Source organism: Prunus persica, chromosome G6 (assembly GCF_000346465.2).
Source record: "Prunus persica cultivar Lovell chromosome G6, Prunus_persica_NCBIv2, whole genome shotgun sequence".
In the NCBI taxonomy this organism is placed as follows: Eukaryota; Viridiplantae; Streptophyta; class Magnoliopsida; order Rosales; family Rosaceae; genus Prunus; species Prunus persica.
In genome coordinates, this window is record NC_034014.1 from 26,841,452 (window position 1) to 26,859,696 (window position 18,245).

At 35.7% G+C, this 18,245-nt stretch overlaps 2 protein-coding genes across 2 annotated transcripts; both read left to right on the forward strand.

The window, feature by feature from the left end:
• Positions 1,128-2,726, forward strand: LOC18771970 (transcription repressor OFP1). The gene has a single exon (XM_020567431.1). The coding sequence runs from the start codon at positions 1,258-1,260 to the stop codon at positions 2,581-2,583; it is 1,326 nt and encodes a 441-aa protein (XP_020423020.1). The 5' UTR covers positions 1,128-1,257; the 3' UTR covers positions 2,584-2,726.
• Positions 16,514-17,247, forward strand: LOC18773812 (probable LRR receptor-like serine/threonine-protein kinase At4g29180). The gene is made up of 2 exons (XM_020565895.1): positions 16,514-16,611; positions 16,848-17,247. Exons 1-2 carry the CDS (start codon positions 16,514-16,516, stop codon positions 17,245-17,247), a joined length of 498 nt encoding a protein of 165 aa, XP_020421484.1.

The window sequence follows — 18,245 nt, forward strand, 5'->3', positions numbered from 1 at the left end:
CATGCCATTGTGTGCCCACTGTTGGCTTGACAAACTGTCGGTCTCTTATGCAAAGACCCGAGCCAATCCAAGAAGAAAGCTCACCGTGAACGTCCTCCGCTCTGTACCTCTTTTAACTTTTATCTTTTTGTTTGGGCATGCGTTTCTGGTTTGTTTTGTACCATTCTTTGACTCCTTTTCTTTTTTTGAATAATAACCAGTAAGTTTGTACCATTTGAGTTTGCAGTTACTTGGGTTGGGTTGAAATTCTTATTTGGGTTGGACTTGCAATTGAAGAATATGTTTGACCCAAGAAGCCCGAGGAAGGAAACGGCAAATTAAAGCACCAAGCAAGAAAAGGAAGGCAAAAAAATGCCGACGGGACACTCATAATGCTGAGTCACAAGGCAAAACCTGCACAATACAAAAGCTTTTCTCTATAGCTTTCTGTCTTATTCTACTTTATAAAATCTAATCTCCCTTTGATAGACAAAAGTATATATATATATATATATATATATATAAAAAGTTGGAAACACACACTAGTGCTTGTTGTTGCAATTCAAGGTGTTCGCTTATGGACTGAAGTCTGGAGCTGAAATAAGTGGCAAATCTGAGAGTTTCCCAAAGGCCAAAGACTTGTTGTACTGGTTATTTTTAACCTAGAAGCTGCCCTTTGTCTTTGTGGTATGTTTTTTGCCATATGTGACCTAGATGCCAAGGAAATATGAAACTGGGTCCCTCTGTAATTTAGGGCCCCAGACTAGGCTGCATGTAAGCCACTTTGAGAAAACTGTTGTGATTTGGAAAAAATATGGAAGACCCTGATAAGCTTTAGTACGATAAGAAAGAAAGAAACCCCCCAGTCACGATAAGTAAACACCCTCACCAATATACACAGACACACAGGGGCTTTAAAATAGAGAGAATCATTTACAGGAAGTTGTTAAACAAGTAAAGAAATGAGTCATCACTGATAACTTAATAAGAGAACACAGTTTTCTTTACGGTTAGGTGAATAGGCGTCAAAACCAGGAGGATTGCCATTTTACCACCTGGCCCCCATTGGACCCCATTTTACCATCCTTTTGTGGACCCCATCCTCCTTACCCTCCAAATTCCAAAACCTCCCCCTTTATTCATCTTCATCAAGCTAACTCCAAAAAGCAGAGTGAGAGAGAGTGAGTGAGTGCTAAAAAGACTTTTAAGTCATCTCTTTCTTTCTTTCTTTCTTTCTGTCTTTCACATATTACTGAGAGAAACTAGAGAGAGGTGGTGATGGGTAACCACAAGTTTAGATTATCAGATATGATGCCCAATGCCTGGTTTCACAAGCTCAAAGACATGAGCAAACCCAGAAAAAACCCCAACAGCCCTCATCCCTCCAAGAAGAAAAAACAACAGCAAAAACCAACATTTGCTTCAACTGCAAAATTTACAGAGCCATCAAAACCAAAGCAGCAGCTACCCCACCAATGTCTTCCAAGACAGTCTTACTACTTCACAAGGGAGCTTACTAGCGCTGCCCCAGGTCACAGGTTCTGCAGCTCCTCCCCCACAAACCCAAAAGCCTCAGACACCAATTTCCCTGACCCACCACCCAAAAAACCATCCAAACAAAAACCCAAGAAGAGAATTACCAGCTTACCCTCTGATCCTCACCTTGTCACCTCCTCTGTTTCTGCCGGCTGTGGCTGCCGCGCCCCCATTGAATCCGTTTGGACTAAATCTGATTCCCCACCAGAGCTCTGGTCTTCTTCAACCTTGGACAGCTCCCCAGAGCCAGAGTCTCATGATGAAGACGATGGTGAGCTTGAGCTTCATGAGCCTGAATTCAGGTGTGACCGTGTTCTTGCTACCGAGACTTTTGATGGGATGGTTTCAATGTCGAGTTCATGCGCTGCTTACCTTGCTGATTCTGAGGAAAAAGACGTCGTTATCGACGTGGATAAGGCATCTCTGAGTATGAAATTATCTGATGTGAAACTATCTGATATGGCTGATAATGGGTTGTATTCATTTTCTGAGCTTGAGCTTGCTCCAATTATAACCAAGCCACCGAAATTCAGTGAAATGGTGAGAGATGTGAAGAAGAAGAAAGAGACAAAAGAGCCAAGCAGATGCAGAAGAAGCTCAGCTAAATTTCAGGATAGAAATGCACACGGGTCTCTGTCTGTCAAGGTTGCGAAGGAAGAGAGCACAAGCACAAAAACCATCAAAGAACAGAGGACAGCTAGCTCTGTTAGAAGAGTTTCATCAAATGCTACTTCTCCAGGAGTTAGGCTTCGGATGAATTCACCAAGAATTGCTAACAGGAAGATCAACCAGGCCAATCTCAGCCGTCGGAGTGTGTCATCAAACTCGAGCTCAAAGCGGAGGAGCCTCTCTGAAAGCTTTGCAATTGTCAAGTCTTCATTTGACCCTCAGAGGGATTTCAGGGAGTCAATGGTGGAGATGATTATGGAGAACAACATCAAGGCATCAAAGGACTTGGAAGATCTTCTTGCATGTTATCTCTCTTTGAACTCAGATGAATATCACGAGCTCATCATCAAGGTCTTCAAGCAAATCTGGTTTGATCTCACTGACCTCAGGTCCAAGTAATTGCAAGTTTCCAAGAACTGAACTGTATATTATTAGTCTTTTTCTGGTATTTAATAAACTTACTACATTTTAGTTCAGTCGACTGTTATAAGTTTCAATCTTTGAAGATAACCAGGTTATCAAAATGCAGTCTTTAATTGCAAGTAGAAATTTAAGACAGTAAAAGTTTCAATCTTTGAAGACATAACATGAGTTTTTATCCATTTTATGCTTTAGTGTTTTATATGGAGAAACCAAGAGGGCATAAATTTTGGTTTCTGAATTTGAGCATTTCATGGAACCTCAACCAATTTGGGTATGATACACACATAAATTGATTGTTGGAGGACCCCATCTGCCATTGAACGAACACTGACAGCTTCTCTTTTCAAACCTGTGTTTTTTCCCAACAAAAGAGGACACACTTTAAGGACAAAATTTATGCTTTGAAGTCTTTATTTTTACCCCCCTAAATTGAATATGGTCTCTTTGGCAGTATGTTCTTCAGCTTTCAGACCCTGCCACTCCGAATTCTGGCAAAGCCCTTTGTTCAGTAGCTTCAGAGGTGACTGAAGAGCCGTACATAATTTCAAAATAAGACCAAGTCCATAAAACACTGAAAAGCTCGGAAGTGAGAATTCAAATCCTATTGCTAGAGGCCTAGACCACGCCTATAATAAAAACTGTTGCAGTTGTAAATTTTCAAAAGTAAAAGTGATGACTTCGAAGATTTCAAAAGCAATGTAACCTTTTCAAACCCTTGGATTTTGGATGCAGGGCATGCAGTTTATTTTATGAAAAGAGAATCATTCGGCCTACCAAAGCGGATTTGTTTTGTTTGGTTTGGTTTATATATATATATATATATATATATATATATGCATATATGCCAGACGAATGATTCAGATTGATTGGCTTCGTAAAGGAAAACAAAGTAATCGGTAATTGGTGAGCTTCCTTTTGTATATGAATTTTTTTGTGATTTGGGCCTGCGCTCTTGTTGGTAATGACTTGTTTTCTGTGGCAGTAACAGTTCTAACCAATACATGAAAAGAAAGCACCAAGTTTGTGTAGTGTCTTTCTGGGACAAGGAGTTTCAAGCTTTACGCACTTAGGCTTAGCATGAGAAAAAAGAAAAGAAAAGAAAAGTAGAACATTATCTTAATCACATTTCTTATTCTTTCAACTCCCTAACTTTGCGGTTTCAATTTATTTCTGTCAGATTCTAAGAAAACTTAATTTGCTTGTTCTCCATTGACTTCCTGAATTTTGCATTAATTTGGAATGTCAATTAGTTTTACTTACAAGAAACCTTGCTTAATTATCACTAATCTCCACCTAACAAAACATGTCCACACGCATTGCAATATTAGGTTGCACTATTGTTTGCTTTAGCTTACATAGAAACCCGTTTAACAACCAACAAAATGGGAATTAGTAGCTAGCCAACTCTGTGTTAAGACCTAAATGAGCTCTATAATGACTTCTTTTGGGGTTTTGTTAACATCAAAACTCGAATGTGACACAAATAGTGTATATATAACATTTTAATATTGGCGTATAGTAAGAATTGGATGCAACACTTAACTCACTCAAATTTTAGCTGTAGCTAGCTAGCTTATTTGTTTTTTTTTTGAAAAGACCTTTTCTATTGAGAGAGACGATAATATATTAAACTCACACACACTACACGGATGCTAAGACTCAAATCCAAAAACTTTCCTCATAAAAAGATACAGTGGGGTAATAAAAAGATAGAAAAATAAGTTAATTTTTAGCGTTTGTGTTAAGTCAATAAAACACACTGGCCCTACAACATGATATTAATAACAACGATATATTTATTGCAACCTATTGTTTAGGCAGGAGCTTACCATTGAAATTCCGCAAACCGAAAATGTATTTTATTTGGGTCACACACTAACCAGAAAAGAACAAAAAAACATGATGTATATATATCTTGTGGACAGAGTCAATATATATACGTATATCTTAATCCCGATTTCAGAATAAACATGCAACTACTTTGTTTGATATTGCAACAAAACAAAAAATAAAAAACAAAAACAAAAAAGCAGAGAAAAATAAAGTGTGTGCATGCATCTGTCACTCTCCTACCCTTTAGCAATTATGTCAAATATATTTGATTCGTCAATGTATATTATCGAACTCGGAGTAAAAATCAGACTTGCATCCCAGTAGTTTAAGGAAATATACTGTATATAAGTATCGCATTCGCAACTAAAAGCAAAAAGAAAAGTAAACATAAAATTACATCTGAATTATGTAAATGACTGTTCTACAATGTATACTCACAGTGACTTATGCCCTAAATGACTTTAATCTACAGTGAGAAGGGGATCAAACTCGAATGCAAGAGAACGGGCATGCTGTTTTGGCCAATTAACTTAACTCACATCTTCAAGTTCTTAATTAGATTTGAGAATCTAATTAAGAGCTTAATTAACATATCATAAGCAAACATTACAAGTACTACATGTACTAAATTTGTTGACCATATCTTTCTTGACAAGGTGAGACCCGTAGTCTATTAGCAGAGGCCTAACATATACAATAATTGTTTACCATGGTACGTTTCGCATCTTGAGCGAAACCCCACAAGCCGATATACATTATGCATGGGGCAGAATTTATTACGGAATTATTTCACAATGATTCAAAAGGAGTTGGACGGTTGAGATTAACTGGTTTTAAGTTGCAGGGTGTGTCGGCGAGCCGCAAGGAGAGACAGTCAAAGGACAGAAACTGATGATCGAGGGCTCGATGACGTAGAACATATATCCGCAGATTCTGGATTTTGCAGTGGTCGCCATTGTCATGTAATGTAATGTAAAGAAGCTGAGCTCTCAGCTATAGTTTGGTAAGCAAGACACAGGTCACACAAGGGTAGGGGGGCAACAACTAGCTCTATATAATTCGTTTTATAAAAATCTTCCACGTGTGGCATGCTTAAACAGTTTCTTTGTTTTTTTCTTTTCTTCCTTACGTGGCTATCTAGCCGTGTATTATTGTTGATTTGATTTCTCATCGACAAATATATAACAATTTGGGTTGGTAAGAATAATGAATGGTTTGTGCCCAAAAAATTGACTGGTCAACTGATCGTATTAGATTAATCTACAAGAGACACAAATTGTGGGTACTGATATTACTATATTGTTAGGTGCTTTTTTAGAAAATGTTTTTTTTGATTCATAAGCACTTGGACCTTCTAGAAGCACTCGTAAAACACAAACTTATAAGGTCTATGATAAATTTTATAGTAGAGATTGGTATACTATATATGAACACACTTAAATAAAAACAAACCAATTGGATTCAGGGGAGGCCCTGGGGTGGCGCAAGTGGTGCCACCGTATAGGGTCTCCGATTCTTAAGGGCTTCCGAAATTTTTTTATATATATTATATATATATATATAGTATAGCGTGCTAGACATTTGCATAGGGGTGTGTTTGGTGGAGTTGGTTCCAGTGCTTCTCCATTTAACGTAGCGCTAAAGTTCGATTCTCGTTGAAGTCGGTTTATGGAGGATTTTATATTCTTTTAAAAACAATTAAAAAAAAAAATTTCTCATCTAAGAAAAGTATTTTTTTCATTCAAAACAAAACAAAACAAACTTCATGGATTCTTCTTTTCTTTTAAACTCTGATTTTCTGGTAGGTAATCATCGTCATTCATCAATCTCTCTTTGGTTCTTTTTTCAATCCTTTGACAATTTTAGTTATTCTTTCAATTTCAGGAATTTCAACACCAAAAAGAGAAAACCCTAATTCCTATATTCATAAAGAACACTCAAAATCAAATAGTCAAATTCAAATTTCAGGAATTTGTGTGCAACTACTCTTTAATTTGTGATTGTCAATTTTTTTTTCCTATTAAACACAAATTGCTTATTGGAGACAGCAACGGACCTTGTAGGGGCACAATGAGCTTATTTTTGTACCAAACATTTAATTTTATCAAATGGAAACATTTAAATTTTTATGAATTTGATTTCTAATTGTCATTACATATTTATTAATGACTTTTAGTTATAAAAAAAAAATTGTTTATGACATTAAGTTATGCTAAATTTTTATTTATAGTATTTTGTATTAAATTATGTGAAGCCCCAATTTAAATTTACACAAGACCCTCAAAATCTCAAGAACGGCCCTGATTGGATTGACAATGTCACCTTCTTTTTCTTCTTTAATGTGTATATATACATACGGACCTTACCCACCGTCCTTTGGTAGCCCTCCAAGCAATTTAAGTAACAAAAACAAATAGACAACCTAGCGTGCGTACTTAAATCCAACCCCTAATGTGATAAGTTCAGTTAATAAGGTAGCTGAAAAGAGAAAAGAAATTCGATTAAAAGCTACCATAATTGGTTTTGGATGGAAAGAAAAATGCGTGCACGTGTAGGAGACAAAAAAATCTTTGCAGAATTTATGGGTGTAGACGACAACCGATCTGCACACGGCGTGAGAGAGATTAAGACGCTGACTCTCAAGCCTCATGTGCGGATTGTCTCTACCTGGTCCAAAATTTCAACTATCTCTGTTTTTATGATTTACCATCCCCACCACTTGCATTAGGAGACAGACGAAATTTATCTATGGGCTCAAGATTTGGGCACGTCACTGCCTCACATAAGTCATCTATTTATCTTCCCCGCTACCAAACACAGAAACAAACAGTTAAAGTCTTCGACCAAAAAAAAAAAAAAACAGTAAAGTCCAAATGAGTCTGTGTGAGGTTGATTAGATGTTATGCACGCTACTAAAATTTATCATCCTCTTATTAAGTTTAGTGAGAATAAATTGGAAACTACATATTTCATGCTTTTGGAGTTGTAGTTTCCTGACAATTGTTGGACTGAATCCCAATTAGTTTTATGCATGCACCTGTCAATGATCATATATCTTGTTTATGAGGGACAGCAAAACGAGTGTGGTCAGTTTCCAAAATATTGAACTACAGGTGAATAGAAAGTTAGAAACAATTTATTGGAAATTCTGACCACATTTGCTCGGATTCGTGCTTGGACGAATATTACATGCATCAACGGTTATCAACGAATTAGACACATAACTTTCTGATTACATTCGCTCAGATTCGTGCTTGAACGAATATCAAATACATCAAAGATTAATAACAAATCGGACACATAACTTTCAGAAAGCAAAAGTAAACCAAATTAATAGATGGCAAGAGCTTTTCTTACCTAAGTTTTGTATTTATTCTTTCCCTTATATTTTTGGGTTCAAAGTGTGGCAAAAAGGTGCATGATATATCCTCTTTTTGATTGAGTCTATCTTAGGAGTTTTGGCTTTTGCATACGAGATGAAACACTATTTCACTCATAGCTAGGTCGGTGATGATCACATGTTTGTTAAGAGAAAGCGTAGTTATTTTAGGGGAAACAAATGGGGTCCAAAATTTATTATTACTTTATATTGGTTGGATCGACTTTTGTCATGATCAAATTTCAAACTTCAGATTAGTTGATGGGATTAGACTGGTGAGTTAACAAGGGGAAATGATTAAAGGGAGACCTCTCCGACAACGCCAATAAAGTTGAGGGATTATGGTAAGGATTCTGTGATTAATTAACCCCGGAATACGAGGGTATTCTGATGTGTACATTCATCTAATTCAGAGCTCACATATCTTTCTCTTGTTATGTCATGGGGTCTCCGCAAACAGTGACATCTCAACCAAACAAATCTAATCTGATGTTGCCCTGAATTGCGAAGCTTCACTCTTTGTCACTAACCAACAGAATAAACATGACAATCAAACAAGAATCTTTAGGTGAAGAAAATTGTACCCAAATTATTGAGAAGTTTGTTTTCATTGATAGTTTCCAGAATAAACAATCAATTTGTATATGAGAATGGGCAGAATGGGCCTCATGCCAACCCATTTGGAATTCAACTATAAAGGTTCATTTCATTATGAACAGTTTTATATGCACCCATCAATTTAGTCAGTGCGCCCAATGTCTGAAAAATAATATCAAACTGTCCAATTTGGTGGATTATGCTCAATGTCGTATTCACTTGCTTGCAAAAAACGAAACTGGAAATGATAAAGAAAATCGACCTCTTGTCATCTTCTTCAAAATGATTTTAGAATTTCATAATCAGACAAATGCAATATATTAAACAGATACAAAATCATCTTATTACATGCAAAATTCTATAATGAGGGTGTCATATATCTAGAACGACTCCTTAATAGAATTTTATGCGACACCGGCCCAATATTGAAGGTCTTTTTTATTTGCTTGGACTATCCTCTTCAAGTCCGTGGCCATGAGGGTGAAGGCTTCAACTTTGGTGTAGCACTTTAGAGTTGTGGTCGAGATGGGCAAGTCCGAAAGAGAGACTTTTGTCAAGACGGGCAAGTTAGGAGAGGAGGTAACACTATTTGATGCCCACTTTACAAGTTCTTCTCCATAAATATCACCTTTTTTAAGACAGATGTTTGTTGTTGAGCCATTTGTTCCATTATTATTAGTGGCATAGGTCAATATATTGCCTCGCAGGATGAAGACCATCTTACCAAGTGGTTCCCCTTCTCGAATAATATAACTGTCCTCACCATAGAACACGGGATGAAACTTCGAGCAAATTGCTTCCAATGATCTATCATCCATAGTTTGAAACATTGGAACCTAGAGACGATAAATATCAATGAGAAAACTAAAGACATTGAATCCCATATAAAAGGAACATATTTACAGCTTTCTAGTATAGATATGAAAATTTATAAGCGAATAAATGAAGCCTTGTTATACGAGGAATATTTGGGTGTCACTCTCTGTCACGCACTCTCTAATAAGAATATCCTTATATTTCTAGACTGTAATTTATTGTATGAAATTGTTCAATTTTTAGGTTTGCTTAAAGATGAACTAAATCGAGAATTGTTTAACTGTTTGATTATCTGCATTTTGGTTTCATTTTGTAAGTTTTTCTTATTGTCATAATGCCATATAACATCAGTTTGGATTTTACAAGACGTAGAGGTCAAGAAATGTTGTAAAAATATTTGTCCCGTGATCCAAGAAATGTGGGAAAAAGATGTATATTATAAAACTTACTTCCTTTAGCACATTCCACCATAGATGTTTCGCCATTTTGTATCCCTCTCCCTTGGATGTAACAGATCGGATACTCTGAATATTAATATCTTTGTTTCCGTCAAGATTGTGCAGCACGCTTGTCAGGATCCTATCCTTCATACTGAAAGGGAGGCCAATTTTTTTTAACCACAATGTTATCTGGAATTCTCTCTCGCTCGTCATTTTCATAAACTTTAATGTTGTAGCTGCAGACTGCGGAATCCATAAAAACTTTGTTAGTTCATTAAATTATTGAACTGCGAGATCAATACAGAGTGCATAGCTTCTTTATCTATTCTAGAAGCTATCCAATTACACAAAATGAAGCTGAAACCAAACTGTTATAAACAATAGACCATGACCAAGTTGGATAAAGAATAGACGCCCATTTCGTTGTCGGTATATCTCCTCCATATGTCATCGTAGATTTTTCCTTCACAGTTTCATCTGGAATGCTGAAGAAAACAAAACGAAAACAAAATAAATTTTGCACCTGTTAGCTATTAGCTACAAAGAAGAAACATCAACGAAGGAGCCACTGAACCTAAAGAAAATGGTCGTTGAGTTAGAGGAACTCACTTAATCTTCTGTTCGGAGATCTCCATGACTGCAATAGGAAGAACTGAGAGTTAGTGAATGAACTTATTTTTTTAAATCTGACAGTGAAGGAGAAAATGATTCATTTGAGGGAAAAAGAAGAGACAGAAAGGAGTTAGTTCAAGTGTGTTTGGAGCTTTACATCAGACCAGAGTGATACCGCGTTGACTCAAATTGGTAGATCTGGACAAAGACAAGGATAGCAGGAACTCCGCAAATGAACATGCATGCAGCAGGTCCTCGTTTTAAAACAAAATTTGGGAAGCTAACTCAGTATTGAATATGGTTTATAATTGACTTCAAATTAAGACAGTTGGTCCACATCTTACAAATGTCAAGCTAGTTTCATATAAATTAAGATTTCAGTAAGATAAGCTTTCTTCGAGTTTTGGTTAAATCAGTTTATTAATCACTCAACTTAGCATCTTTTTCCTAAGTATCTATTGACTATGACCTACAGAGCGAAAGGGATCTCGGGTAGCTAGTAATAAAACATTAAAAAAAAGACTAAGACCTTAAAACCGACAAGTCGGAAAGGAAGAAAAAGGAATTGTAAACCTCATACAACATGCAAATTGGACTTTTAATTACTTCGATTGCATTGACTTTATGTGAATAACAAAACATTACCACTCATTCTGGGAATTAATTTGAAATTAGGGTTAATTTCAATTTAGTATCATGAGATTTTTATTCTTAAGGCATATTTGCCTCTCTACTCTTAATTTTAACGATTCCTAAGCTTTCTTATTTTTTGCAATATGGTTCCAACGTTAGTATTATCTTGTTAGAGCATTTCCACTCATTTATCATGACAAAAGGCAAAGGGAGGTTACTATTCAAATGATATATGAGGAGATGAATTTGTATACAGTTTTGGAGTGGGAAGTGAAGAATATGGCTAGGTATTTATATAATATTAAAAAAATATGAAATTTTTTGTTTTTGTTTTCAATTTTTTTGTTATTTAAATTTGCTGATGATGTTAGCATTGAGTCATCTTGCCTAGACAACAGCCCAAGCAAGTCTTGCCTTGGGTCTTGCCTGAGCTAGTGGAGCCTAGCACTTGCCTTGGCAAGCCTTGGTTGCTGGAAGAAATAAACATAAATTGCTGACTGGGGCCTAGGGAACCTCTTGACTGGGCTAGTCCATCCTGCTAGAGTTGCTCTTGAAATTTTCATTAATTGTTGATGTGACATATATGGGATCCACTTTTTAAAACTTAAATTGCTTAAAATATGAACAAAACATTAAAAAAACTAATTAAAAATAAGGAAAAAAATTATAAACATAAATAAAAAAGAAAAACCCATCAGCCTCAAGCAGCACCTCCTTCCCCGACCCCCAAACCCTACCCCCAACCCACAGCCTTGTTAGAGTATGTAGAGTTAGGATTGTGACAAGTGTCACTTAGTCATTGACTGATGTTAGAATTAGTTAGTAAGCTGTTGTAATCAGTTAGAGCCTTATAAAGCTTAATTGTCTGTATTGTAGTGTAATATGAGAAATAAAATAGAAAGGTTCATCTTCTTCTTAATTCTCTCTCTATTTTCACTTTCGTTAACATGGTATCAAGAGCCATGGATCGATCCTAAGTTCTTCTGCTTCCGCTTTCTACGCCTTGACATTCTTTTTTGGACCTCCATGGAAATCGACGTCAATATTTGCTTCTTCCATATCATTCTTGGATTCTCAATTTCGTCAAACTGAATCAAGGTTTGGGTTTCTATTCGGCTTGCTATTGGGGATTTTCATTCTCATATTTGATTCGAGTACGTCTCAATAGGGTTTTGTCGCTGTTTTGGGAATTTCCAATGTTCTTGATCGATTGCTAGTTAATTTTGGGGCTTTTATATAAGATTGCTGATTTCAAGCCTTCGAATTGGGGATTTACAAATTCATATATGCTTCGCGTAATTCTCCATTGATTTGGGATTGATTCGACTCGCTGACTTCAATTCCATATATGCCTACGGAGGTTCTATTTCCTCAACTATGGTGGATTTCAGATTATTAGTTGCGTTCCTGCTATTTGGATCCTATGGATGTTCTTTTGGTATGTCTGTTGTTCATCCTCTGTCTCTCTGATTTCAATAATTGTAGAAATACTATGTTCAAATATTCAAGCTTTCTATCCACCTTTGATAGTTATTGTAGCTGCTCCCTGTTCTTGCTATAACATCACTATTCTTGAATACATCACCGTAGACCAAATATTGACGGTTCATTTGTTATTTTTACTTTGTCAATTTTCTAGTGCATCCAAAATCTCAGTACCCCTATTCTTGACTCTTCAATCCCACTTCTTTGGAGAACAAGAAAATCTTCAATCAATCAATCCTTACATGGTTCTGTCACAATTCTCTTCTCACTCTTCTTATCTCAGGGGACAAAAAATTTCCCATTTCTCATTCTCTTCTCACTCTTCTTATCTCAGGGGACAAAGAATTTCCCATATCTCATTCTCTTCTATCTCTTTTCTCCAATATCTAAGGCAACAAAAGAATTTTTCAATTCTTCCTCTTTCCTATCTCATTTCTACAATCTCCAAGGGTACAACAGAATTTCCCAATTCTTCCTCTTTTCTATGTCCTTTCTACAATCTCTCTGATTAGTGAACAAATGGATTTCCAATTTCTTCTTTCTTTCTATCTCCTTTCTTTAAATTTTCAGGGAATAAAGAATTTCCCTCTTCTCTTATTCTATCTCTTTCTATATGTGGGGGTCTGATTACATAATTGATTTGACTTGCTTATTGAGGATGCAATTATTTGGCAGATTTGGGATACTTGATGGTTTATACAGTGAATCCGTTGGTAAATCTCATAGGCACACAGTTAATCATTTGTTATCAATAAGGTTGTGAAATTCGTTGACTGGAAGAGTTGATAGAGCATGTATTATGCCTCTGATATTACTTGTTGATCAGTTGCCAAAGTTTGATGGGGTGTATTTGAGTTGTCTGTGGTTTCTCTACTCTCTCTGGATCAGTGGAAGGTTTAGCATGTCTTCATTGGAGGAAAAATGATGGCCTGGAGTTGGTTCTTTTATTTTTTATTTTTTATATGTGTCAATTTGGCCAACTTTGCTGGGTTATGCTTCACATGAGTACTCTTATGTCTCAAGCTTTGGATTGGTGCTCCAAACACAAAAAAAAAAAAAAAAAAAAAAAGTATGCTCTGCTTCAACTATAGCAACATTCAACGATTTTTCTGCTTCTTTGGTTTAAGCATTGTTCTAATCTCATGGTTGGATTCTCCACCCATGATCTTGCGGGGGGATGTTAGAGTATGTAGAGCTAGGATTGTGACAAGTGTCACTTAGTCATTGACTGATGTTAGAATTAGTTAGTAAGCTGTTGTAATCAGTTAGAGCCTTATAAAGCTTAACTCTCTGTATTGTAGTGTAATATGAGAAATAATACAGAAAGGTTCATCTTCTTAATTCTCTCTCTATTTTCACTTTCGTTAACAAGCCTCAGCCACACTACCCAAGCAGCCACCCACTTCTCTCTCTCTCTCTCTCTCTCTCTCTCTCTCTCTCTCTCTCTGTTCCACCCACCCAACGACACTGCCCAGATTTATCCCCAAAAAGGCGAGGCCTTCTACACCCCTAGCCAAATTCACACCGCCTCTTTGCTAAAATATGAATATGGTTTGAATGTATTAGTCCATGGCAGCGGAAGAATTTTAAGGGTAAAACAAATATGTGTTTAGGAATTTGAAGATATGAGGGATGTGTATGGAGATCTGAATTTGGAAAAGATAAAGGTATGTGTATAAGATTTGAGGGTATGTGTATAGGGATTTGGATAAGAGGATTTGAGGACTTTAGATTTGAGGGATTTGGATTTGGGGAAAAAATATGAGGAATTTGATTTAGGGTTTTGGATTTGAATATGAGAAATTTGAGATAAGGGTTTAGAGACAACTGACGATCGATTGCTCTGATACCATGCTAAAATATGAATATGGTTTGAATGTATTAGTTTAATCTTATTTTTTTTTTTCCATAAGGAGGTATATATATAGGAGTTTACAAGGTGCTATACAAGTAATTAGATACAGTAAAGAATTAGGAAAGTATCTCCTAATTAAACAATGATTTATCAATTATGTAATCAGACCCCCCCATATAGAAAGTGAAATATGTAATCTCCATTTGAAAGTGAAATATAGATGACGATTTGAGCAGCTAGTTTTGTGGATGTTGGTTTTCTTTGCAGATTCAATTCCTTAGTTTCAAATGCTCATCACGAGGACCGAGATTTTCTATATCCTATGTGATCGTATATTTTGTTTTTGTTTCCGTGTGGGGGTAAATCTGGTTCTGCCTTTCCAACATGCATACTTGTTCTGATGCTTGCTTTCTTTAGGAAGAGACAGAGAGAGAGAGAAGTGGGTGGCATGAAGGTTGATCAAATTTAAGGCTTTTCCTTAAATGGAACAATGATTGTTGCTGGTCTTTAACACATTGGCTGTGTCAAATTAGAGACTATGTTGAGAAGAATATTTCTCAGTGTATAGACAGAGCTAGAAGGCTAAGAATATATAGAGAGATTTACAAACCCTACAAGGAATCCTAGGTTTACTTGGAGACTACTCCTAAATCAATTACAATCAATTACAGAAAAGAAAATAAAGAAACTTCCTAATTTCCAACACTCCCCCTCAAATTGGATCATGGATATCAAGAATGCCCAATTTACGTACAAGATTGTGAAAAGCATTACTTCCAAGGATTTTTGTCAACAAATGCAGGTTAAAACTGTTGATGAAGGGGAGACTACGGCACTTGTTTATAATTTCGTTGCTAATGGAAATTTGCAACAGCGTTTCTCAGCTGGTAAATCGACACGTATTCATATGAACTCGCTTTATGGGGATTGACCATCTATAAGCCTAATTCTCCTTTATTGCTCATTTTCAATAAAATTTAAAGAACTCTGTGGTCACTGAAAACTTTTGGGTGCAGATGTAACTTTACACGTTTTGACTTGGTAGGAGAGACTTCAAATTGCAGTTGATGCAGCACGAGGTAAGCACTAAAACAAAAATAAAAATGAAATGAAAAATTATATATATATATATATATAATCTAGTTTCTTCTCTTCCAGTTTTCAAAATTTAATTCTGCTCTTGTGTTCATCTTGGAAACATTAATGAAATAGTTATGACTAATGTAAGTACATACATATATGTACGTGTGTTTTTGTGTTGAAACACAAAAACGTAGTACATTGCAAGAAAATTGTTAGTAAAATTTTGCAAAACCCAAGGAGAGGTGTCGTATAGCAGTGTAGTTCTGAAGTCCGAGTGTCATATCCACAGAGGGAGGTGTAAAGAAAATAACAGAGCTGTAAAAAAAAACAATTGTGATTAAGAAGTAGATTTAAATAGGATTTTATTAAAGAAAATTTAATTGATTAAAACACTAAGGCACTGGGTTCCACTTTCAACATAAACATGCAATTCATATTAATTTGATCCATAAAAATGATTCCTAAAACCAGCAAAAGAGAATTGGAATTGCTCATATTGCAACAACTCCAACTTGTATTGAATAAACAAAGTTTCACCAACTAGCTGCCAGCCCACCTCTTCATTTTTATTTCTTCTCATCATCAATTTATCCAACACCACTTTCATTACTTTTGTATTCAATATCATTTCTTTACGTTGAGTGCAACACCTTAAAGCTTTCTTTTGCTTTAATTTTCCCTTTTGCTGGTTGTACTCCATTTCTTCTTCACCTTTATTTGTTTGGTTGCGACACTTGAACGAGCATGTGCTTGTAATTGCTTGCTAGTGGCTGGCCACACTTCATGCTTTTGTTTTATTTATATCAATGCCATTATCACTTCTTGCTTGAGTTAATCTTCTATCTCTTTTCTTTATTTGTTGCCAATCTCACCAAGGACCTACTAAGAGAAAGTAGTTATTTAATTTCCAATACTTCTATTAGCATAATGCCTAAACTTCTAAAAATCAAACTTTAGCCTAAAGAGCTTAAAATAAAATAAATTAATGCACTAACAATTAAATATTTAGGGATAGAAATTGTAATAATTATGTGCTTATCAAAAATCGTAGTGTTAAGATCTTCATTTAGTTAACATGGCTTAAGTAATTTTTGCAGGACTAGATGCAAGCCATCAATAGTACATAGAGATCTAAAGACTTCAAATATCTTGCTAAATGAAAATCTTCACGCCATGATAGCCAATTTCGGTCTTTCTAAAGTTCTTGCAACTGAAAGTGCCACTCATGTATCAACTGACCCTAAAGGAACATTTAGGTACCTTGATCCTCAGTAAGTGTTAATTATGCTCACTAAATTTTCCAAATTTTTAGGGAATATTGTTTTATCGATCAGATCCAAATTGTAACCTTTTCATATATATGATCTGTTGAATTGAGTTATATGTTAGGTAGTCGTTTTCTATAAGCCCAAAACCCTAAATCCTATAGGTATGTATAGTGCTTTATTAGATCAAATTATCCCTAAAACAAGGAATATCTAATTAATTGTTTTCCCTATTCTGCCAGATATTACAACACAGGAAAGTTGAACAAAAAGAGTGATATATACAGCTTTGGGATTGTGTTGCTAGAGCTAATAACTGGTAGAGCAGCAATATTAAGAGACGTAGAAGCTGAACCTATTCACATATGTCGATGGGTGAGTCCAAATTTTGACACTAGGGAAATTGAAAGTATCGTGGATTCAAGAATACAAGGGACCTACAACATTCCTTCTGCATGGAAAGCTCTACAAATTGCCATGGCATGTGTGCCTTTAACAGCAATCCAAAGGCCTGATATAACCTTTATCTATAACGACTTGAAGGAATGTTTGGAAACTGAGATGTCCTCTGGAAGAACACAAATTGTAGGGAACGATGATTTAGCGAACTATATAGATCATCAGCCACCAATTCTGTTCTAGACTTCAAGTATTGGTTTAAGCTCTTCTCCTCACAAATGTTATGCTCCAACCCCCCAAGTTTCTTGCACATTGTTATTTTCACATGAATTTGGCCTCTTGTTTTAGCTCTGTTCTATTATTGGTGTAAGGTCACCCCAAGTTTGTAATTTCAACTTTCTTGCGTACAAAAATAAAATAAAATATATTTACCACTCGGTCATATTCATGTGTTTAAGTCTTCCTCCGTATTTTACAAGCCTTCCGTAGACCCTGTCTTTCAAAAGCAGGCCAAATTAACTACGGAACATACGCACATACAAGACGACCCAAGTCAATTGAGCCCATGCAATTTCCCTTTTGTCAATTTCAATGATTTTCCTGCTCTGTGCTAAAGGCGGATTCCCCAATAAAATATTATTAATGAATTTTCGCACGAATTTCCCATTTTACGCAAATCTGAAAGTTCCCTTCATGGTTATCACTTATTCAATTATTTAAAAAGAAAAAATTGAGGAGCATTAGTTTTATGAGAATATGAAAATACGTGTAACAGAAAAGACAATTGCACAATACAATATTGGTTCAACTCAAAATGTGTAGCGGCTAAGCAATTAGTTATTAGTGTAGTGCTATTTCTCTTCCACAATATTTGTTAGCGATGGGGATAAGAAATGGCTCTGGATCCTCAAAAGTTGTCAAGAAAACTAACGAGTGTTTGACATATATATATATCACGTCAACAAACTAACAGAGTGTTTGACGGAACCCAACAGCATAGACCATTTGTGATCACACATACTAAACTTGAGGACCACGAATGACACAAAAAAATATTAAGGATGCAATCTGATAGTTTCATAAACCTTAAGGACGTTTTGTGATAATAAACCTAAAATAATTGAAGAAAAAACTCTAGCCCAATTAGCTGTACTGGTATTTTAGCTCTAAACCCTAAAATAATATGACAAAATTGTACATTTAAAGTGTATAGCCGTTCGGCTATACTATTAAAATATATT

Excerpts from the sequence above, each read along its gene's own strand:
- LOC18771970 (XM_020567431.1), top strand. The coding sequence starts at position 1,258 with ATGGGTAACCACAAGTTTAGATTATCAGATATGATGCCCAATGCCTGG.
- LOC18773812 (XM_020565895.1), top strand. The coding sequence starts at position 16,514 with ATGATAGCCAATTTCGGTCTTTCTAAAGTTCTTGCAACTGAAAGTGCC. Across the intron at positions 16,612-16,847 it reads TTTAGGTACCTTGATCCTCA|ATATTACAACACAGGAAAGT; the intron begins GTAAGTGTTAAT and ends CTATTCTGCCAG.